Consider the following 23,982-nt stretch of genomic DNA (forward strand, 5'->3'; position numbering starts at 1 on the left):
AAAGGTGCTCCAGAGGCTAGAGAGCGCGCGACTCCCCTTCTCCGGAGAAAATTTGGCGTTCTGTCAATCAGAAATCTTAGTGGTCGGTCACTTGTGCGGGCCTTCTGGCCGGAAACCATCGCCGGCAAAGGTCGGAGCCATTTATGCGATGAAGGAGGAATGCAAGTCGATAATGGAGGTGCGGAGGTTCTTGGGGGCGTGTGCGTTCTACCACATCTAGGTTCCTCATTACGCACATATCGCGGAACCTCTCTACGAGCTACTAAAGAAAGGATGCAAATTCGACTAGGACGAGGAACATACGGAGTCAGTCTGGAGATTGAAAGAAGCGCTGACCGCGACACCAGCACTCCGTAAAGCGGTTTAGGACAAAGACGTTCCAATCTATGCAACCGTAGATACGAACCTGACCGGGATAAGATGGGTGATCAGTCAGGAAGACGAGGGCGGCACACGGTCCCCTATCCGGTTCGAAGCGAAGATACTCAATGAGCGACATCGAGGATACGCCCAAGTTAAGTGAGGGCTCTAGGTATTGTTTCGGCAGTCAAGGTCGACAAAGATTATCTTATCGGGACGGAGGTAATAATCGAGACGGACTACCTAACGATCCTCGGAATGGTTTCTGGATGCGCGACGCCGGACCTGGCAATGCTCAGATGGATAACGTTCATCAAGTCCCTGAGTTTGGAGATACGGCACATCTCCGGAAAGAACAACGCCATGGCCGACATGCTTTCAAGAGCACAGTTCGACGACGAGGACGACATGGTTTCAGAGAGCAAAGAAGATCGTAAAGATATGCAAGCCTATCCTAAAAGTTCTTAGATTGGCGGATAGAGAAGGTGCAACCATGGGTTTTATTTATGAATGTACTCATCGTATGATAGAAGAAATAAACCACATTGAAGATGTAGATCGTTTATTGCTTGATGAAATTCGGGGAATATGTATGCAAAGATGGACAATGCTACATTCACCATTGCATGCAATTGGCTTTATTTTGCATCCAATTTGGAGAGAAAAAATTCAAGATATTGATGAGAAGCTGAATACAAGTTGGATGGAAACTATTATGCAGTATACTAATGGTGATATACCTTTATGTGGTGTTTTATTAGATGAATGCTATGCTTATAAAACTCAACAAAAGAGTTCATTTCAAGTTCCTATGGCAAATGATCCAACTAGAATGCATGATGCAATTAAGTGGTGGGAAACATTTGGAGCAAGCACTACAAACTTAAAAAGGCTTACAATTCGTGTGCTTTCTCAAGGTTCATGTGCATCTTCTTGTGAAAGAAATTGGAGTACATTCTCATCGATACATACAAAAAAAAGAAATAGATTGACTCATGCTCATGTTGAGAAATTGGTTTACATACATACAAATCATTGTCTCATTAGAAGAATAAAGGAAAGGGGATTGTGCCTAATTGAAGCAACATTAGATATGATCAACAAAGAAGAAGATGATGAGAGACTTTTGAGAATGCAAAATCAAGCTATTGATGAAAATGAAGCTCATAAGGACATTAGGGATGAGCTTGAAGATAAGGATGATGAATGTGATAGTGCATAGACTCTTAAATTTCGAAGCATTACTTAGAAGTTAGAAGTTAGAAGTTAGAACCTAGAACTTAGAAATTAGAATATAACGGCTCATAATCGCTTTAATTAAAACTTTTCTTTCTTATGTTAGTGTGATTTTGAAGACCTTCCATTTTTCTATTAATTGGTGATTTTTCCTTTTTTTCTTAAGTGAATTGAATAATTTTTATTATGTAAATTTATTTTCCATAAACGAATGGTTTTATAATATTCTTGGAGCAATTTTATATTCTCGAATACTACGAATATTGAGGATGTCGAATACCACGCATATCACGCATGGGTCAATCTATGATTATTATTATTATTAAGTTTATTTATTATTGGGCCAAATTTGCTTTTAGAAGATATTCATATTTCTTCTTCTTCCTATTATTATTATGTGTTGTTGTTGTTATTATTATTATTATTATTATTATTAATTTTTGTCCAAGTTTCTCTGCGTGTGGCTATGGCGAGCTCAGCTTCGATGGCTTCTTTAGCAAGCTTCGCTTCAGCGAAGCTTCATACGCTTACCAGAACTCCTTCGTTGCAGAAGAGTATATTTAGGGCGTATACTCTTCCTCCTCCTCTTCGATTTCCCTCACACAGAAACGCATCGAAACGGGGAAGAAACGGCCCCGTCTCCGCAAAAGCTTCCTCTCCCCTATTGCAACAGAAAGAAGAAGAAAGAAGGGCTTGTTCTCCATCGATGATGCAGAATCTTATCGCGTTTCTTGAAGAGGATCTTCCTCATCTCTTCGATGAGAGAGGGATAACTAGAGATCAGTATGAAGCGAGTGTGCAATTTAGGGATCCTATCACGAAGTATGACTCCATTGATGGATACCTCTTCAATATCCAGATGTTGCGATACCTCTTCAGCCCCAAATTTGAGCTCCATAGCGTCAACCAGGTGCCTCTTTTTCTAATGCAGGGTCCATTTGTATGTGATGTACTCTTTGTTATTTCGTTTGTTTGTTTAGAGGTAGAAATAAAGATAGAGATAGAGATAGAGATAGAGGGAAATTATTTTGCATTATGGTCTGCCAGGAGGTCAGAAAGATGACCTGTGGAACCTAAAAACGTGTTATAAGCGAATCTTTTTCAGTTAAGAGAAAGGGTGAATTGCATGTGGCTAATGCATTTTTCTCAAGGTAATTGCTGTGCATAGGAATATGTTGTACCAAAGGGACAAGTTACATGGCACCAAGGAAGATGTGTGCCTAACAGCTCTCCATTTGTGCATAAAGGCTCTTTCAGGCTATAGTTCTCTTAAGAGATTCTCAGACATATTTTGGTCACTTGGCCAGTCTAAACTAACACAGCAGCCCATAAAACATTACACTTTTGCCCTTTGAAATAGATTGTTAAGATGGCGCCAAAAAACGCATGGGTACCTTCATCCTCTCCTTTGGTGGTGACCACCCAAACAGATAGAAATCTAAAAGGCCTACGTACAAACAATGGGAGTAAGTTCCATGTATTGAATTTAGAAGCTTTTGTGTGTTACATGATATAAAGAGGCGGGAAATAAAAGGCTCCTCTTTTAATGGCTCAGCTTAAAGATATAATAAGAAACCATGTGAGGGTGAGATATGTGCTGTCCACAGCTATCTCCCTCATGGCTTTTGTGGAGAGGACATTAAAACATCAATCATATATGCAATAGATCCCCTTACACAGCATTAAAAGGTGGCATCTCTAAGGATGTCTGGTCAAGCAAATCAGCCTCATATGATCATCTACACATCTTTGGCTGTGATGCATTTCTGCACATTAGACATGAGCTTAATATTAAACTTCATGCAAAGTGCACTCCTTTTTTATTAATGTGAAAAGCATCAAACTTTTCGTACCATTGTCTTGAGCTTGAGTTTGAGACCATAGTCTTCATTTTATAGACCCAATTAATAGGAATGGCATTCTTACGTTGGGCTATTCAACCAAATCCCATGTATTATTTGCATGCAAAGCTTCTATTTTCTCTGCCATTGCTACCTCCCACTTAGACTTTTGCTCACATGATCTAGTCTCTTCTAATGTAAGAGGCTCACCCTCATTAGTCAACATAATGTACTGCAAGGAGGGATCATATCTCCCTAAATGTCCCCTTAATGTAGTAGTTTTCAATTACCCAATGATCAACATCATCAAGCATGGGATCTACATTAGGAGGGACCACAAAATCTTAACCATTACACTATCATTTACAGTGTATTTTCAACATTATTCATTGGCTGCTAATGACCTCCAAGTGTATGTAATGGCTGTCCATCATTTTCTGCCAACTTTACCACGTGCTCATTATGATTTCCAGCCCTTTGTGGTTCCACCTAAAGCACATTATAATCACCAATGGCTTGCACAACAAGATTTTCTCAAGTTAGCTTCTTTAAAGACAACATCCCACCCATGTACAACATTTTTGAACTGAAGTAGCTGTATCCTACCTATAATTTACACAAAAAGAGATGTAGATGGTACCCTAAATTTTCTGCAGATCTGCTTATTCCTGGTAAAAAGAGAAGTACTATTAATGCATTTACAGACCAGCTAAATTCATCTTTTTCCATGGAAGATTAGGCCCAGATGAATATATATTGGGGATAAAGAGCGATAAGCAGCAGCTGCTGCTTTATGTATCCCAAGAAAACAATATGGAAAATTTGCTTGAAAGGTTCAACATGAACGATGCAAAAGCATTCTGTACCTATGCAGTCACATGTCAAATTGAGCAAAAAAGACTGCCCCAAAAGATGCTGCTGCTGTGAATTCAATGAAAGCTATACCGTTTTCTTCAGCTTGTGGCTGTGTGATGCATGCCATGGCTGCGACAAGACCAGACATTGCACATGCAATGCAAGTTGTTAGTAGAGAGGTTATCAAACCAACTATTAGATATTTGAAGGGAACAAAGAGTAAATATATATGTTATGGAAAGGGTCCATTGGAGTTACTTGGATTCCATGACTCTGATATGGCAAGTGATGTGGATACATTCAAATCCTTTACTAGATATGTGTTTTCACTTTCCAGTGGTACAGTTTCATGGTGTTCTTGATTGCAGAGGATCATTGCACCATCTACTACATATGGTAGAGTTACAATCACAGAGATGTATACATGAAAACAAACTTTCGATTACATACGAGAGTAGCTTGCAATGGTAGTCCACCCATGCGCTCACACCTTAGAGCTTAGATGGAATCTGGACCAGTTGACTACAAAATTAGTGAGGGCAGATAATAGTCACAGACACTGTGTAAGAGATAGCGAGAGTGGATTGTATTCTCTTTTTGGTCTTAGTGTCGCATTAAATGTGCAAGTCAGTTGTTAGTATTGGAAATATTCTATTTTTGTCAATTGACTCGTCATTTAATATGACCCAGCTCCCTAGATACAAGCTAGTGCCAAATAGTATTTATCTTAAATTCAATGGCACAGACTTCAAGATTAAGTATATTGTAACTTGCCCACAGAATATTCTTTTACTCACTTGAATATTCAATCCTATTACCCTACTTCCCTCTTTCCGAAATACATTTTGTGCTACTCATTTACAATTTCGTACATTGACACCTTATCGACCCATATGGTCGGGTTGCACAATAGCTACTCCTCATTTGGGGCGATATCACAAAATGTGCACACTAAAGAGTACATGTGGGGATAAATTGACAACTTGGGGTTGATCATTGATTATATCTAACAAAAACGACTATTTTTTGTAATTGATAAGACATTCTAATTGTCACATGATCATTTTCCATTTGATAGGTTGTGTATACCAACAACAAGCCAAGCTCATGCATTCCTATATTATATTAGTTGCGTGTTATATATTATCCTTGATATTAAATATTTCTTGTATACGATATTAAATATTTCTTGCATCAGTTTTTGTTGATAATTAAGAAATTACAGTGAAACTTATCATTATTTGAGAAGATCTTGTGGTTACAGTGTTGATTCTGGAACTTTGGAAATCTAACATCTATTATGTTTGTTCTTCGGCAGTCAGGGCCTTGCGAGATCACAACACGATGGACAATGACAATGAAGTTTGCACTTCTGCCTTGGAAACCTGAGCTTATTTTTACAGGGTTGTCTATAATGGGCATCAACCCCGATACTGGGAAGTTTATTAGTCATGTGGTATGATAAACTCGTTGCTGCCTTCATCATTATGAAAATAGTTGCTTATCACATAACTGCATTTAGATGAAATGGTTCATGTGCTCCTCATGTTTCTATTACATTGTGGTCTTCACATTATTTACGGGGTTGTCTATAATGGGCATCAACCCCGATACTGGGAAGTTTATTAGTCATGTGGTATGCTAAACTCATTGCTGCCTTCACCATTATGAAAATAGTTGCTTCTCACATAACTGCATTTACATGAAATGGTTCATGTGCTCATGTTTCTATAACATTGTGGTCTTCACATTATTTATGCTGTATATTTGTGTTTGGAATGAATTGAATAAACGTTAGAAACAATAATCTATATGACAATTATTAACAAAATGTTATAGGGAACTTATTCTCCCTTTACCCTATACATACATTAAATTCAATTTAGGAAGGGGGAATCATCTTCTATAGTATATAGATTGATTCCTCTGTTATCATCCTGCAATTCTCAAGATGCTTGACAGTCTTTTTACAGAGCTGGAATTGATTTCATCTGTTAAAGAGCTATATAGTACAATCGGTCCAGTCATAACAATCTAACGCAATAGGCATATGTGATTCTCAGACTGGTTTTATTCAGAACCAATGCATCTTGGACCAATCATAATTCATTCCTCACACCTACATTCATTCTCCTTAATAATTTTGAAAAACCTTATGATAGATTGCATTGGCAGTTTTTCCAGGGAACCATGCAGGCAATGGATCTTGTCTAACTGTTGGATAACAAGGGTTTTTGGTTATATTGTTCTTCTGGTACTTCAGTATTGATCGCTCTTAATTGTTTCTATTCTTTTCTGGGGCTTTATCTGGCTTCTAACATGACCAGCTTCCCCATTTCAGGCCGTGGATTTGCCTGATCAGGTTGATTCTCTGATCAGGATGACACTTTCTCTTTTAACATTCTGGAGAGGTTTTTGATGTTTTAAAATCATCTGGCATCAATATTGGAGATATGGCAAATTGGCACAAGCGTTATGGCTTGTTCGTTATGCCGTGACCTCATTGAGGGATGTTTGGACTGTTTCCCTTGATCAATTAGCCACTAATTCGTGCCTCTATCCTGGCTTTCACATTAATATTCAGTTGCCCCAAAAGCAGAAGTTAGATCCTCTGTTTACTTCCATACATTGAAAGTTTTATCATGGTCAGGTGTCGACTTATTCGTATACTGCTTGCATGGTAACTTTATTGCAGTTAAATTGTTAGTCTGAACTAATTAGAGGCTAGTAATTATTAGTCACAACACACCCATGGTCAGGTGGTTCAGCGTACAGTGAGTTTGCCTTTCATAGAGGTCTCATTGAATCATAAAACTTGGCTCTTCATCCATTAAAATATACGTGTCATTGCCGGACAATCAGTTGGACAAGTATTTATTTTTTCAACTAAATTTCAATCAATGACCTCCATCTATAATAGATTAGATACCAATAATAGGTTCAATCATTAAACTCTATTTATAATAGGTGAATATCATTGATAGATTGATATCATTTTAAATAATTTTGCTGAGATATCCTACTAAAGGTTGTGTACATGTGTATTATTGCTAATTAATCAGAGTACTCATTTTTCTATTAACAATTGTGCATCAGCTTTGTGCTATAAGAAACAAAATTGAATCATATTTCAAGGCAATTTATTTAGGTTTTGGTTGATGTCTCTTTTGAACTAGGACCTTTGGGACTCTATTAAAAATAACGAGTATCTTTCCACCGAGGCAATTTTGGATCTTCTGAAGCAAGTGAGTATAAGTACAGTATACATACATTTGATGCATTCATATAGTGTTGCAGAATGTTAATCAAAATTTATCAATTGTGGTTATTCATGAATTAAGTTAGTTTGTTAATTATAAACCATGGGACGGATAAGTGAGCGTGAGCAGGGAAGAATGCAACTTACATCAGTTACAGATGAATTTATCTGATACTTTATCCTTGTATTATCCTGCATAGCTATAAACCTCATCCTTCAATCTCAGATATGCATTGGCATATCTGGAATTCCTTTAAATAAATTAGAATGTCTGTGTGTACCGTAACGCTAATGTATCACCCACAAGGTTATCTATGGTCAAATTTCTTGAAGCTTTTATTAATTTCTGTGAAAGAATCCAAATTCAGTTATTTACCTCCATTGTTCATCTTGCTGGAATTTATATATATGGGTTAATAAATTTTATTGTTAATAGTATTATCTTCTGCAACAGTTGCAGTGTATATAGACAAAAGAATATATTCTTGACTAGAATATGAGATCAATTTCCATTTTTTGGATCATTAGTGAATTTTACATGCTCACATGCCAATTCCACAGCAAGAAAAAGTGGGGAAAGGAAAAACGAGGAAAAGGAAGTCTTATAGTTTACTGCCTGTGGACAAGGATAAACATGCATGTTTCTTAGAGGGAATGATAAAATGACTTCAGTAGCATTATCTGCAGGTGATAGTAGCAGAGAGACATGTTTTTGTATCAATAAAGCTGGTGGGCTTTTGACAATGTTTGAAAGCTTTCTCTGTTTTGTTTGAAGCGAAATAGTGTAAGGATAGGCCGCCAAATTTTCAGATTGAGCTCCACATTTCTTTGCTACTCATAAGCTTTGTTTTCCGTTTCTCCCTTTTGGCACTACAGAATGCATTCTCAGAGTCTTTTACACAAAAGGTTAAACATTTTCCGAAATTGGATGGCTATTACCATTCTAAAATCAGTTGTTGTATTCTCATGCTAAAATCTTCTTGACAAAGTGAAATTTGCTAAGTTACATGAATCATGATGCCATGCAAATGCAGACGAGTGCAAAAGTACTGGTTTCCAGTTACAAAGGACACTGGATAATACCATAGACTCTGAGTTCGTCATTGATTTTTGTTTGTTGTTCATAAATACAATTTCATGGTTTGATACAATAATAGGTGTAACTTCAAAGATGCTGACCCCTGGCCTTTGGTCTTAATCATTATATCTATCTCAGTCTGGTACTAATAACAAGATCATTTGGTCTAGTTTTGAGTTGAGTGCACAAATTCATTAAATTATTCACATGCTTTGAATAGGAAACGTATGAAGTGCAGGGAAAATAATTTCATGGAGTTAGATTCAGATTAAGATAGATATAGTGAGAATAATCATTTTGAAACTTCAATCTGCCACAAAAATAACTTTGCTATTAAGATTCCAATTCTTCTCCAGTGTTCTCTACAATATGTGACATGGATGCTTGGCCCTCTTCCCGACTTTGAATTCCTAGTGACTAGATTTTGACCCGCAGATCAACACTGAATGCTAGTTATTAAGGAAACCTGATAATATATTTTTGTATCATAATATCTGACACAGTGATGTTTCTCATCAAACATTTTGGTCATTTTTTGTATCATCATATCTGACACTGTGATGTTCCTAGTGACTAGATTTTGACTTGCAGATCAACACTGAATGCTAGTTATTAAGGAAACCTGTTAATATATTTTTGTATCATAATATCTGACACACTGATGTTTCTCATCAAACATTTTGGTCATTTTGCAAATCTTGTCTCTAGGGTGTACCAATTAATTATTAAGCTTGTGTCCACTAAATTATTGGGAGCAATTATTCTATAATGTATTATTTTTTAATGACTTCTGGATTGCTACATAATTGAGATATAGATGGTAAAATCAAGATTCTTACATGTTAAGTCATCTTATGAGATTCTGTCTTTATATTCTCCAATTATTAGTGTCATAAGAGGATTTAGCAAATATTTTACTTAGGATGATGCTGTCAATATTTATTTCATATGCAATCTTCATGATATGCTATATTTTTACTATTGTATATGAACTTTAAAATAATAATATATTCGTTTATGTAGTTAAGGTACTACAAGACACCTGATATAGAAACACCGAAGTATCAAGTTTTGAAAAGAATGAGCGCATATGAGGTAAGTAGCTTCTATTTGTTAATTGTTCTTTAAAATTTTGGTTGCAGTTTTATTCTAATAATTGTTTCTTTTACTACATAGATTCGTAAATATGATCCTTTCATTGTTGTTGAAGCACAAGGAGATCGTCTTGCTGGAAATAAAGGTTTCAAGGACGTTACAGAGTGAGCCCACATCTATATTGAAATGTACAATGATGGAGAGAAATGAAATGAAATGTTGCGCGTAAAGTAAATGGCAGCCTGTTCTACATTGTTACTACAATATTGTGATCAAAGTACAATGTTGTAGGGTCCCTGGTACAGGTTGAGCTATAATGCTGGGAAGTGGACATATGATGCACAAAATAGATCTGGGAAAGGTAAAACCTGAGTGAGATTGGCCCTATTGCATCAATGTCGATAATAATCTGCCGGGGACAACGATACCATGTTTAAAAACACCAGCTGAAGTGATTGGTCAAGTAATATCCCCTCCATAAGGTTCTTCTGGCTGTTGTGTTTGCTCTGAGGTCTCTTTGTGTGTTCAATCTGTAGAAGTTCCACTACTTTTCTTTGTACAGCCCTCTATATGTTGGCCTTTCTACTAATCAGAAAATACTCTAAACCTGTGGATCTCTTGTAAAAAGAGTGCCAAGCATCTTTGATCATAGAAATCCATGATGTGGGAAATGGTACGAATCCCTTTCTAAAAACACACAGGAGGTACAGTATAACTCTTATGCATGCCTGTGTCAATCTTACTTGATGTCATGAGGTTTGAACCATTCCAATGGTTTATCCTAATCCATGAGACTTCAGGATATCAATACATCCAAGGCATCATATAAACTCGTCCTCAGTAATGAGGAAAAGATGGTCTCTATATAAGATCATCTTTATCCCCAACTTATGTGGAGGCTCCATGGATGTGCTCCTTCTCCGGGTCTCTAGCTGAATGAGATCTTGCCTGATGAGTTCTCTGAGTGAGTGGAGTGAGAGATAATGCACAAAGGATTACTGCCCTACAACATTGTAGCTGCTCACAGTTATCATGTTCATTTCATCTTAAAATAGGGGTAGCTGGAGTAGCACTTGTTCTTTACAGTTTTTCGTAGCTTCTTGACCCATACTGGGAATCTGGTTTACCAATTGTACCATGGCATTCAAATTGAATGGTTTTAACTTCAACCAATCTGTGATTGACAGCCAATTTTGATTTATTAATGTGCGGGCTGATATTGTAAACCGTCCTAATTCATGCTTGATTCATTGGGAACATCTATATTGATTCTTACTTCTTCATCCCGATGTCAAAATCATTTATCTTATCTTATCCCATGTGTTACGGATGGACACTGATGGTGGTAAGAGCTTCCACTATTATGAGCGTTGCAGCCATGCTTGATCTGAGAATCTCATTAAGCACTGAGTACGCTCTCTACAATATCTAAGGATAAGGCCTTTTTAAGTTAGTGTGGTATCTTGTGTTCATCTTAGGTTTTGTCCAAATTAATTTTGGCAGCAGCTTTTTTTATTAGCAGTGCAGTATCTTTGCTACTTTGTCATTAGTGCTCGTACCTTGATGCTTTGCCCCTTTGTACTTTTATTATTGTACATAATATATTACATTTTACATAAAATGCTATATAGATGATTTTGGTAAATATACAGTTACATATTTGGCAATAACTCTAACGGAGAAAGGATACCAATGACGACACCAGTGATTACAAGTACTCCATCTGAGACTACGACAGATGTTAATATACAGATTGTGCTTCCAGTTCAGTATAACCTGTCAAGGTGAGATATTCATTTTTGTCATTCGTTGAACCTATGAGGATCATGAAGATATCTTGCGTTTTCTGAACATAAGTAGAAGGTTTGCAGCCTTCCTACTCCACTTATTGATGCTGTAAAGCTGCGAGAAGTACCACCAAGTTTCATGGCAGCTTTAAAATTTAGTGGTGAAACAACTGAAGAGATTGCAAAGGAGAAGGAACAAGAACTTCGCTCATCTCTAATTGCTGATGGGCTGAAGCCAAAACCTGGATTCATGCTAGCACGCTACAATGATCCAGGAAGAACGCAGAGTTTTATAAGGGTGAGTAGAATTTGGTGTTTAAGTTCTCATTGTCACGTTACGTTTTAGTAGAGATCTACTCATTAATAATTCTTTTGTTTCTTCCAGAGGAATGAGGTATTGATCTGTATTGATAACTTTACGATGGAATAAACAACCTCACATGATGGTTTTACTTGGAGAAATATATGGCTGCTCTCAAAATCTTGGATCTTCCTTGTACAATTCTTATGTAAACTGTAGGTGGTAGTTTATGCTTCCATGTATATAAACAAGGATCTGCGACTAGTAGTTGCAACACTTTGTATTAATAGCCCAAATTTACTTCAAACAATTCTTTGATATATCAATATCACGGCATGATTAACCAACTTGAGGGAAATTTCCAAAGAATTGAAAAATTGTATCTATGTGCTAGCCATGTATATAAACAAGGATCTGCGACTAGTAGTTGCAACACTTTGTATTAATAGCCCAAATTTACTTCAAACAATTCTTTGATATATCAATATCACGGCATGATTAACCAACTTGAGGGAAATTTCCAAAGAATTGAAAAATTGTATCTATGTGCTAGTTTAATTCTTTTCTTTACTTTTTCAATTGTGTTGATTATATATATAGTCTTGCCTAATGCATGGTAGTTGCAGCCTAATATGTTTGTTTCCCAGGCAACCAATATATAAACCCACTTTCATTTGTGAAGTTGGATTAGAAGCTTGAGGCATAGATTTGTTCTTTGAATGACCTCACTAACTTGAAGGGTCTAGCCCAAACTTTAAATGAGAAGTTTTAGGTTGCCAATTTTTATGGTACAGCATGTGTATGAGTCTAAAAATAAGTACTGTACGATAAGATGAATGCAGTTTGAAATTTCCACAATGGGCTAGGATTTAGGAAGTAGATGTTAGCAATATGTCCAAAGTAGAAGTTAATTAGGAAGTAGATGTTAACAGGCAAAAATCCTAGAATGCTTTGTATCTTCAGCTATAAATGGCAGATGTTAATACCAAGTTCCAACACTCATCATATTTACAGGATAGGAGAGAAAGAGGGTGACAGCCAACTTTGAAGTTAATATAAGGGAAAAGAATCTGAAACAGCAGCAAAAAGTGTTACGAAAGTGAAGATTCTGAAAAGCATAGATTTGAGTGAATTTTTAAGATATTTTTACTTCTCCTTTCACGAGAGATAGTTGGAAGTCTAAATGTATAGATTATTTAAAGTGATGAGGTTTAAGGTTCTAGAGGAAAAAGTGTTGATACAACCCGTACAACTGCACCATACTTTGTAGTCATGCGGTGTACAAAACAACCCTACTTCAAGAACATCACCTTGTAACAAAAAAACTCTAGTGGCCAACTTTTCCAAGCCAAACTTTTGATCAGAACTACATCATATATAAAGAAATTGGCTTTCGAGCTATCTATGTTGAAGTCTTATTTGGAGAGCATTAATGTTTTTCTGGGACATAGCATCAATCTTTGACATTTTTGTATCAATATATAAAGAATTTCTCTTTGAAGATCTAGGTATTGACGTCTAATGCTCGATTTATCCATCAGCATACGAACTCTGTTTACAAAGGTTGATGAACAGTAGGTTGTCCAAAAGTGTCACCAATAACAAGGTAGAGCATACAGACCCTTACACACAAAAGTTCAAGACAATGACGATTGATTAGGCCCATCAGATGTACTGCTTATAAAGGAGGATTGACGACAAGTTATCTAGAAGTGTTCTCTGGCCTAACCACAATATAAAGTAAATAAAAATCTTGCAGTAGTAGAGTTGGAAGTTTTTCATCCTCAAAATGAAGGCACACATACGAGCATTGAGGGGGGGAGGTTTGAAGAAAGTGCATGTTTCAGTGAATTTGTCATTTTCCCATGATAGTTTCTGTTATTTTCATGGTGAGGTTAATAAATGAGCACACACCTAGGAGGTGTGCATTTTATCATGGTGGTTTCTTTAAAACATTAAATGCTCTTAAAACAAATCCACATTCAAAACATCTATTTCTCCTTTGCTTCAAAGTGATTTTTAGTTTATTCAATGTGTTCTTTTTAAGGCTGTTATCATTCAATGCTTTCTTTTGCTTATTTAGATTTGTTCTCAAACAAAAATGGGAAGAAAGGGCTTCCCTAAGGTTTTATTCAAAAGATAAATGCTTGCAGTTGAATCTAGGGACTAAAAAAAATTTGCCCAAGTAAAAAACAAAAAAAAGCAGACTCCAAAACTTTTCACCCAAAGATTTTACTATAGGTTCTGTAAATTTATAGAAGAGAGGCTGTAAGGGATGGTGGAATTTGTGTAGTATTGGATTAAAAACATACCGCTATGTATGCAGAAATACAGAATCTCTTGATTTTAAACCCTTTTATCTAACCAGATTATGATTTTTCTTGAGGTTCATGTTAAGAATGGCTGTTGCCAGGGTGATTTACATTACATCATACCACAAATTTGAGAGAAACCAAGTTCTCAATCCTTGCAATGGAATCAAGGATCTGTCCCTCCCATATATCACAATCGGTCTCCAGTAGAAAGATACCTCTATCTCCAAAGTGCACTGAAATTGTGAAGAAAATTTGATGATTGAACTCTGCTTTGTGAAGTGTGAAAACCACACACAAACCCAAATTCCAAATACAAACAAAAGCATCAGTCATCCCACGTTATGGATTTAAGTAAAAGAAAATTCGTCTGCTGGAAATGCAAATGAAAAAGTAAAACATAAACAAGTAAATTGTACACAAAGAAGAAAAGGCTTATGTTTCTTCTTGATTTCCTTCTTCATGAAATGGAGCAGAATCAAAACTTGATGAGCTCTCCTCTCTCTTTCTTACTCTTGTCTATCCTGCTTTTGTGTTTTCCAACAAAAAGGTGCACACGTAATGAACTGTAAAATAAAACTCTAGCATAATGCAGAGATTATACTTCCTAATGGATGGACAAACACAACACACAGGGAGGAAAAAGGCAAATCCCATAGAAAAACTACCAATGTGAAATATAATAGAAATTTTTCTGTGCTCATTTAGATCAATGAATTGTTTTCCCAACAATTTTTACTCTTCTCCCAAATACAAGATTAATGAATCTGCCAATAAGTTCCCATACATTTTCTGTATATTCAATCAATGCTTGGCCAGACATAGTCTGCCTCAGTCCCCGACACAAGAAGCTTATCATGTCGTTGGGAGACAACACAAGCATTGCTCGAATCGGTGGCATTTTCTGTATATTCAATCAATGCTTGGCTACATATAGTCTGCCTCGGTCCTCAACCAAAGAATCTCGATTACTGAGCTTTTCATGCCGTTGAGAGACAAAGCTATCATTGCTTGAATTGATGACAGGTTCACCTCTTTGCCGCCTCATCTCAAGGACTCGTCGATGCGAGTTCGAGTGCTCAGTTTCGTTAAAAGTAGGGCTAGATGCGGGTCTATATTCGGCACAAAGGCGACCCGACTTATACCTTACACCACATGCATTACACAAGGTTTTCGGACCCAATGGACCTGCCCTCCATTGAGGAGTCTTCTGTGAGGCACAGTGAAGACATTTCCTAACTGAAGCACCATCCAACACCTTCAGCCTCTTGCTCTTGTTGGTGGTAGCAGTGTTGTTCATGGCTGATTTCTTTATTACTTTACCACTACCATTCTTCTCAGCCCTTTTGGATTGTGAGTGGGATGGAAGGCGGTTCCTATTGATATGGTCATCATCTTCATTGATAGCATCCTCATTGATATGGTCACTATCAATGATTTCTTCTTCTTCTTCTTCTTCTTCTTCTTCATCATCATCACTATCCTCATCATAATAAGTGGTGGCAAAGGCAAACATGTCATTATCCGTAGTGATTGTAGATGTGGTGGATGAGGTTTCCAGTATACTTTCAGAGGCTTCAGCTGAGAGTATCCTCGAATTCCAAAAGCAAACCGCAGCCCGACACCTTTTCGTCCGAGCTCGAGCCGGGATGGACGTCTCGGGGCTAAAACTTGTCGCCCTTTCCCTTGGATTCAAACTACCTTCTAGCACCGAGACAGGGCTAGTACTATGGAAAGTACCTCTACTTGTTTTTTCTTCTTCCTCCTCCTCTTGCTCCTCTTCTTCTTGTTCTTCTTCTTCACCCAATTCAACTTTAGAGGTTGTAACCCCTCTAATTGGGCCCTCTAATGCAGGCACAGTAGTAGAGGCAGGGGGGTGAGTGGTATCAACTGAAGAGAAAGATTCTTCCACAAAGTTGGAGAGCCACTCTAGCTCCGCCAATTCATCACACTGCAGAGGAACAAAGCACACATAAAGAGAAGGCATAACACTTAAAATAGAACTCAATTGTCTAGTCACTAATATTATCTACATATCTCCTCTAAAAGTGAGTGATATATCACAAATTTGGGGAATATGGCCACTACATTCCCTCTTGAGTAATAATGCTGCTGCAACTGCAATTACCATCACCAATTTGAGAAACAGGGCCACTATTTTCACTATCACTACTGCTGCTGCTGCTGCTACTACTGCTCCTAAACTTCTGTTTGGGAAGTAATGAGAGATGTGGCAAATGCACATGAATGTATGTATGAATGTACATATGTACTTATGTGTTTGTGTATGTGTATGTGTATGTGTATGCATGTATGTATGAATGTATGTATGTATGTATGGAGGAAGGGAAGGCATGAATGGTTTGATTCGCTTACCGGCACACAGATTTCATCCGAGTCAAAGACACTGAGAACTTGCTGCTGCTTCTCAGACGCAACAGGAGGTTCAAGAACAGCTTGGAGTGGAGCAGGAGCAGGAGTTGCAGTACTGGTCGGAGAAGTAGTAGTAGTGGTAGTAGTAGTGGAAGAAGAAGAAGAAGAAGAAGAAGAAGAAGGGGGTGTGGAGAAGGAGATGGGAGGCTCAGTGGTGGGTCCACCAATTTCGTCATTGCAGAAGTCAAGGAGGTCGTCAATGGCGAGGAAGTCAGGGTGGTCAAGCTCAGGGAGGGGGAAAGGCTTAGGAGCGGTGGCTATGGAGGAAGAGGAGGGAGAGGCAGGGCTGGTTATAGACAAGGGAAATGAAGAAGAAGAAGAAAGGTGGGCGGCAGCAGTGGTGGTGATTCTATGGAGGGGGAGAGGGAGAGAGATTAGGGTTGTTGCAGAACGAGGAGGGTGAGGATGATGGGCAATGTCCATAGCCAGAGAGGCACAGAGCAAGGGGAGGGGGGAGAAAAGAGGAGGGATTATCAAAACACAGACAGGGAGAAAGGAAGGTTTTGGAAGAGGAATGGTGAGCCAGGAAGAAGAAGGAAGAAGAAGAAGAAGAAGGAAGGTACTAAAGATGGATAAAACTGCAAGCGAGAAATTTTACATTGGAGATATGGCTTTTTTTTCTGTGTCTTCTGTGTCTTTGTCTGTGTCTATGTGTGCAGAGAGAGAGAGAGAGAGAGAAAGAGAGAGACGATCAATGGTGGTGATGATGAAGACAAACACTCTGTTTCTCTCTCTCTCTCTCTCTCTCTCTCTCTCTCTCTCTCTCTCTCTTCTTTCTCTTCTTTTTTATATATACTTCACCTACTCTGACAAAATTTGCTCTCTTCTCCTCCGCAAAGGAAAAGAAGAGAGAGACAGAGACAGAGACAGAGACAGAGACAGAGAGACAGAAACAGAGAGAGAGCAGAGCAGAGAGTTGCGGTACAGGAAAGCAATAATCTCTCTCTCTCTCTTCCTGAATTCCCTCAGTCTTCCTTAACCCTAATTTCTCTCTCTCTCTCTCTGTTTTTCTGTCCTTCCTCACACTAACCTATCCCTTGACCCTCTTCCTAAACCCTAAACTTTCTCTTCTTTCCTCCTCTCTGTTTCTCTCTAAAAACCCTAAACTTTATCTTCTTTCCTCCTCTCTGTTTCTCTCCTTCTCCTTCACCTTTCCCTTTGCCTTAAACCTCAACCTTTCTTCTTCTTCTTCCTTACCTAACCCTATCTCTCACTAAACCCTAGACCCTTCTTCCCTCTCTTCTGTCTGTCCACTTCCAGTCTCTGGCTATCTTCTCCTTCTCACTTTGCCTCTTCAGTTTTTGTAGCTCAACTTTCCCCCCTGCTCTCTTTCAATGATCCTAAACCCTAACCCTAACCCTAACCCTAACCTCGTTCGCTTGCCCTCTCCTCCTCCTCCTCCTCCTCCTCCTTCCGTAACACCTAACCCTGAAACCAAAACCCTAAAGCCTCTTGCCTTTCGTTTCCTTCTTCTTCACCTCTAACCCTAACCCTAACCCTAACCCTGACCTTCTCCTTCCATTTCCTTCTTCCTCAGCTCCTGGACTCCAAAACCCTAGCTTTATCCTTAAAACCGTGTCCACTCGCCCTCTTCTCCTTCTCCTCCTTCCGCAACCCTAACCCTAACCCTAACCCTAATTGTAGCTTCAATCAAATCATATCTCTTAATCTCTCCCTCTATATTTATTGATATACATACACACATGGATCTCTCTGTCTACCTCTCTATCTCTATATATGTTTGTGTGTCAATCCAGAATCTTCTCTCTCTCTCTCTCTCTCTCTCAGAGAGATCAAATGGAATGGAATGCCGCCTGCCTAACACAGGCAGGCATCTCTTGTTTCACGGACCTAACCCTAAATCTAGGGGCACCTCCAAATGTGCATTGGATCTGATCTGTCTATGAATTGCATCAAACATGCATTAATATACATATATAAACCAAATTTTTGTGTAGGGGCCCCTCCAAATGTAGAAAGTAAAAAACACAAAGAGGGAATTTTGTGCACATAGGTGTGTTGTATGTATTTTTTAGAGGTACCTCTACATGTATGTGTATGTATGGATCTTTGTATGCATCATGTATATGTATGTATCTATGTATCTATAGATAGAGGTACCTCTACATGTGTATGTACATATATGTGTGTGTGTTTAGAGGCACCTCTACATGTGAGTGTGTGTGTGTGTGTGTGTGTGTGTGTGTGTATGCATGTATATAGGTGTGTTTTCTTAGAGGCATCTCTACAATGTGTGTGTGTGTGTACTTAGTTAGAGGTACCTCTACATGTGGAGGCATTGCTTGCATAGTTAAAATTACTTAGGCTAGGCATTGGCAACACATAAGTTCATAACATAAAAAGAAGAAGACAATACACCTCTTCTATGTACATATATATATATACATACATACCATACCATACCATACATACCCAAAGCAAAACTTGACTTCCTCCTTCATGTTGTTGCTCTATATGTACCTATATATCTAACCTACCCACTTTTAGTTACTTTTTCACGAATGGGGACCATTTGGCTCCTACTAAAAAGACCCATGTGAGAAGGGCCAGCCCGTTTGCACCTTTTCCTATGGCCTTTCTTAAATAAATGCCCCCGACGATGCATCGAGTTATAGTATGTCATTTTTGCAATGAAACCCTACAAAAACCTATACAAAGAAATGGCCTTTTCACAACGAGACCCTCCGGAAACCTAGACAAAGAAATGATTTCCTTTAGGCATACACACAATGACCCTGGTGGTCATAGGTTGCATTGGGTGTTATCTATCTATCACCTTGGTGCTTCACTACCTTTGCTCTTGGATGTGTTCTTGACTAAACCCTATTGCCATGATTCAAGTTTAATGTTCTTGTTACCTGCCAAAGAAAAGGCTTGGGGTTTCTCCTTCTTCAATCACATGAATCATTCGCCTAAACAGCACAAGGTAGTTGGTCTTGCATTTTTTGGTAATTGAGACCCCACAGAAGATCATGTCCAAGCTATCTAGTGACAAATCATGTATCCAAACTCACATGCACGCTAGTAACAAATCATGTACACTCCCTCCCTTGTTTTGCTTTTTATGTCTTTTTGCACGCTTCTTTATATTGTTTATTTCCTCATTCCATACATAAAAACAAAGATGTTTTCCACCCAAAAGGTTTCTTATGCTAAGGACGGGTTTCACAAAGATGACATCTTTGAAGGGGTGATATGGGAAAATAACTATAGTTCATAAATAGGAAAATGGGTAGGTCATGGATTGGTTGATTGCAACTTCTTTAAGGTGGGATGGGTTCACTTTTAGAAAAATATGATCCACCGAAGTAAACATCTACAACATAGGCTTTTGCACCAGTTGGTTTGGCAAACATTAAGATGCCGCCATACTAGCACAATCAAGCATCCTACCCATGTCTTGTCTTAATCTCATCCCCTCCTAAATATGTCATTTTGGATGTAAAAATTGTTGCTTTTATTGGCAATTCCTTCCTTCAAGGTGAAGCTTGTGGTGGATAGACAATTATGAGCATCAAGGCAATCCTAATAACTTGATGCGGGTTTTTTGTTCCATTAAATATCAATATTCCAACACATTGTGCAGTGCATGTAATATATTGTCCTATGCACTGTATGTATTGTGAGGAGGTATCAAGTATATGACAACTAGCAACACTTACTTCATATAATAAACTTTTAGATATTCGGTTGAATGATTGCTATTCTTCAACTGGTATAGTAAATGGACATATCTAGGATCTGATGAGTGAAGTTAGGTTTTCGAGAAGTGTATGAGAAACAAACAAGATGATGGATGACTCTTAGCTCCTAGAATGATGACTCATCAACCCACACAAAGCTATAGTTTGCAAAAGTATTGTGTTCAAATCTTCACAATGTTGGTCTATTAGAACAAAACGTATGTGTAAAACATATAATTACGGCTATAGAATTAGTGTATCGAATCCAAACGCTTCAACCCACAACCTTTGATCACTTATTTTATTATTTAATAACATCATGCAAACTGCATTGTATATATACACAAATCTATGAATGTTTGAATGGATATCGAGATCGATATTTTCATAAACACATTTCGAGACAATTGAGTGACCAAGGTAAGTACGACGTGCACGACTTTATTGTTATGTTGCATGAGCAGTAATTTTTCAAATCGTTTCAAGCCGTGGAGAGGTTATGGGAGCACTTACATGCGTTGCAAAACTATTTTATAGATGCATGATGAAGGGAATGCATTGAATGGCTCATAGGCGCTTTGAGCTTATAACCACTCAAAGAGAGCAAAAACCGAAAAATAATAGATGGTACAACCCCGATGGACAGTAAATGTAGGCTGCATATTGTCTCCACTTCTTTGCATTTCCCATACTATTATAAACTTTTCGCCCATCTTTCCAAGTGAATGAACGATCCTTGTCTGGTAAAGCCTCTACATGCACCCCCACTTTATTCCCATCACCCATGCCCTATAACAACCAAAACTATTGCATGTAATTTAATAACCATTTACATTCAATATCGTTTCAAAAGAAGCTTGGCATTACCGTAGATTTAATATAGCCCTAAAATAAATGAGGGGAACTCCATGTTGTAGGTCGAATAGTTGTTTGCTTACATATCATAGTTCCTTTGCCAAGGTTGGAAGCACCAGTTCCATAAGTATGACTATCTCAACCGAAGGAAGCATAATCTTTTCATTTATATAAGAAAAATATGTTCTTGTTTCCTTTTAGCATTTGTGACAAGATTAAAGATGTGCAAAGCATGTTCGATATTCAACAATTGTATGTAAAATAAACATTAAATTAATAAAATAAAAATGGAAGTATAGAGAGATGGGAAAGACCTCCACTCCATGTGCATGAGATATCACCATGTAATATCACGCACCATCTTACTTTTAGGATGCTCGAAATCATTTAATCAATAGACCAACTTTGTTAATTTACACTCACAACATGCACATGATTCTTTGTGTAATCTACGACTTAAGTGGATGAAAGATATTGGCATCAAAGGGTGTACAAAGCTTGTCTCAAAACTCTTTGTAAGGTATAGGGAAAGGTAGAGAAAAATACATGCACAATTGTGTTTCCATAATGCTCATTGAACAAACTAGTATCAAACGAGTTGCAACGAACATGGCGGCCCAATGTGTTAGAAAGTTGGTACCCTGACACGCGTATCCAGGACACACATATGCATGTGCACTAGCCAACCTTCTAGATCTTGCAAGGTATGTGCACACATTTATGAATGATGATATGTAGCAATTCTTACACACTTCATCATAAACATTCTCTAAAGAAGAAACGTGATCTCCACAATATCCAACACCTTTTGCAATGTGCCATCAACTCACCACTTCCTCCTACCATTCATTGCTTTATGATTTCTTATGTTTGAAGCTTGCTTGATATCCCATCTTCTCTTTTATAATGGACATCCTTTTTAGCATACATGTGGACACACCAACCAAGCAATGCATTACATAATTACACAACCTCATTATTCGATGTCTGACAAGTAGCGAGTGCATCCCAAACCTTTTTCACCATGAGTTATAGAAAAAGCATGATCAAAAGCTATGATAAGGATGATCCGAATAAAGCCAAAAAGGTGGAAGGAAAAAGATGCAAAGGAATTAAAATACAGGAATAAAAGAGTAAAAGGCGTCTCTTTAAAAGTGTTTGTTACATGTCACCTTGGCTCCTATTCCACGTTGCCTGCCACCACCCTTCCTCTCCTTCTCTCGTGCACATGCTACACGTATGCAAATGACATAGAGATAGAGACAGAGAGAGGATGAGGAAAATGCAATCAATTGTAATAGAAAATACATTGGTGCATTGATGGTATGGTTTTCAAGGTGTATGTGAACCAACAATACATTTGGTGAGAGAGAGAGAGAGAGAGAGAGAGAGAGAGAGAGAGAGAGAGAGAGAGAGAAAGAAAGAGTGTGTTTTATATAGTTCAAATGCTTTACATTAAAAACGGAGTAGATGATTTTCAAGCTTGGGGTTATAACGGTCTCAAACTAATGGTTGACTTCCCTTTGAATGTGAGTCATGCAATGAAGAGATGGGAGGATGGATCACATCTCCATTGTACAAAACATATATATCTTCACAATAAAATTAATCAATCAAAGGCTTTGGCCACATGTACAAAAGAAGAAGAAGCATCATATAGGTTTGATACATTATTAGCGTGCATGCATGCATTGCATCAGCCATCCAACTTGAACATTAATTACATGCATGGTCATGCTTGTCTGCATGCACTCATGTCTCTATATATGTATGTATGTGTGAAGCATAGTATGAACCATACGTACCATATGTGCATTCACATTCGTGAATGTTTCAATAATTCGAGCATGGTAAACACCCTCGAAGAATGGTAAATACCATACTTTTGGATTAACTATTTATTATGAGGTAAATAAACCTTAAAAAAGGGGAAAAACAAAAAAAAAACTTAAGACAAGGGGAAAAAACCCCCAAAAAAACACAAGAATGTTTGAATAACATTCACATTCGTTTTCCAACGTAGGAAAACGAATGTTATGCTAGACAAACACGAAGTTTACGTACTATGGTGTGAAGTGTGTGTGCGTGTATGTATGCATGTAAGTATACACATTTCATGATGCTATATATGATATGATAATGGAAATAAATATTGACCAAAACGGCCATTGATTGTGGCTCACCTTTTGTTTCATCTTTTTTTATAATTTTTTTTGGCCAAGCACTATTTATTGCTACACCAAGAAGTTGTCATCTTCACCTTGGAAAGGGGGTGGGCCATGCATGCATCACCGTCACCACCAAACTTGGAAGCCGTTCAAGAAACTTGGAAGGCATTCAAGAGCATGCCTAGAAATGTTTGCAATTGAACATGGGTGACATGACATCAAAATTTCTAATGTTTTTCCGACAAAACAAAGGAAGATGATTGTTCAATGATCCCGCCCCCCAACACGATGATCAACGCAGACATGAGGAATATGAACATAAAAGTTCTTATATCAACGCTTAACGTGAAATCGAGGAATAAGGATATGTCAAAGACTCTTATCACACATCATTTTTTTCATGAGGAAATCATATTGGATTTTGCTTTGAGATATTTGTGGTAGGTGGAAGAAAATGTTCAACGCCCTGCAAAAGAGCCACATTGCCTTCTCCCACATATACTTCCTATTAGATATGCACACACGTTTATGAAAATCGACAATATTATCATATCAACCAGAGATGCCAGATTATAAATTACGTCAACCCTAATTAAATGTAAGGAAAATTTACCAATAAACATCTAGTTTTTCACCAAACCCTCAAATATACTCCGCACACCTCCATCACCCAACCCATCCACAACCTATCTATAATT

At 37.8% G+C, this 23,982-nt stretch overlaps 2 protein-coding genes across 2 annotated transcripts; one reads left to right on the forward strand and one right to left on the reverse strand.

Moving 5' to 3' along the window:
* The first annotated feature begins 2,020 nt into the window (after nt 1-2,020).
* Nucleotides 2,021-12,159, forward strand: LOC147855934 (uncharacterized). Its single transcript, XM_087329342.1, has 8 exons — nt 2,021-2,506; nt 5,611-5,748; nt 7,469-7,537; nt 9,653-9,724; nt 9,806-9,888; nt 11,377-11,508; nt 11,596-11,809; nt 11,897-12,159. Exons 1-8 carry the CDS (start codon nt 2,063-2,065, stop codon nt 11,939-11,941), a joined length of 1,197 nt encoding a protein of 398 aa, XP_087185468.1. The 5' UTR covers nt 2,021-2,062; the 3' UTR covers nt 11,942-12,159.
* Nucleotides 12,160-14,804: 2,645 nt separating this feature from the next.
* LOC147855935 (uncharacterized) lies at nt 14,805-17,105 on the reverse strand. The gene is made up of 2 exons (XM_087329712.1): nt 16,501-17,105; nt 14,805-16,075 (listed from the first exon to the last, which is right to left on the reverse strand). The coding sequence occupies exons 1-2, from the start codon at nt 16,978-16,980 to the stop codon at nt 15,041-15,043; spliced, it is 1,515 nt and encodes a 504-aa protein (XP_087185838.1). The 5' UTR covers nt 16,981-17,105; the 3' UTR covers nt 14,805-15,040.
* Between the last annotated feature and the right edge of the window lie 6,877 nt (nt 17,106-23,982).

The sequence above is a fragment of the Azolla caroliniana genome, unplaced genomic scaffold, assembly GCF_043228905.1.
Source record: "Azolla caroliniana isolate FFs.n. ecotype wild unplaced genomic scaffold, voAzoCaro1.0.p SCAF_13, whole genome shotgun sequence".
Classification (NCBI taxonomy): domain Eukaryota; kingdom Viridiplantae; phylum Streptophyta; class Polypodiopsida; order Salviniales; family Salviniaceae; genus Azolla; species Azolla caroliniana.

Bases quoted from the DNA above. Each gene is read 5' to 3' on its own strand.
- LOC147855934 (XM_087329342.1), top strand. From the start codon at position 2,063: ATGGCGAGCTCAGCTTCGATGGCTTCTTTAGCAAGCTTCGCTTCAGCG. The intron at 9,889-11,376 runs GTGAGCCCACAT...GTAAATATACAG, and splicing joins GGTTTCAAGGACGTTACAGA to TTACATATTTGGCAATAACT. The intron at 11,509-11,595 runs GTGAGATATTCA...GAAGGTTTGCAG, and splicing joins GTTCAGTATAACCTGTCAAG to CCTTCCTACTCCACTTATTG.
- LOC147855935 (XM_087329712.1), bottom strand. From the start codon at position 16,980: ATGGACATTGCCCATCATCCTCACCCTCCTCGTTCTGCAACAACCCTA. The intron at 16,076-16,500 runs GTAAGCGAATCA...GTTCCTCTGCAG, and splicing joins CGGATGAAATCTGTGTGCCG to TGTGATGAATTGGCGGAGCT.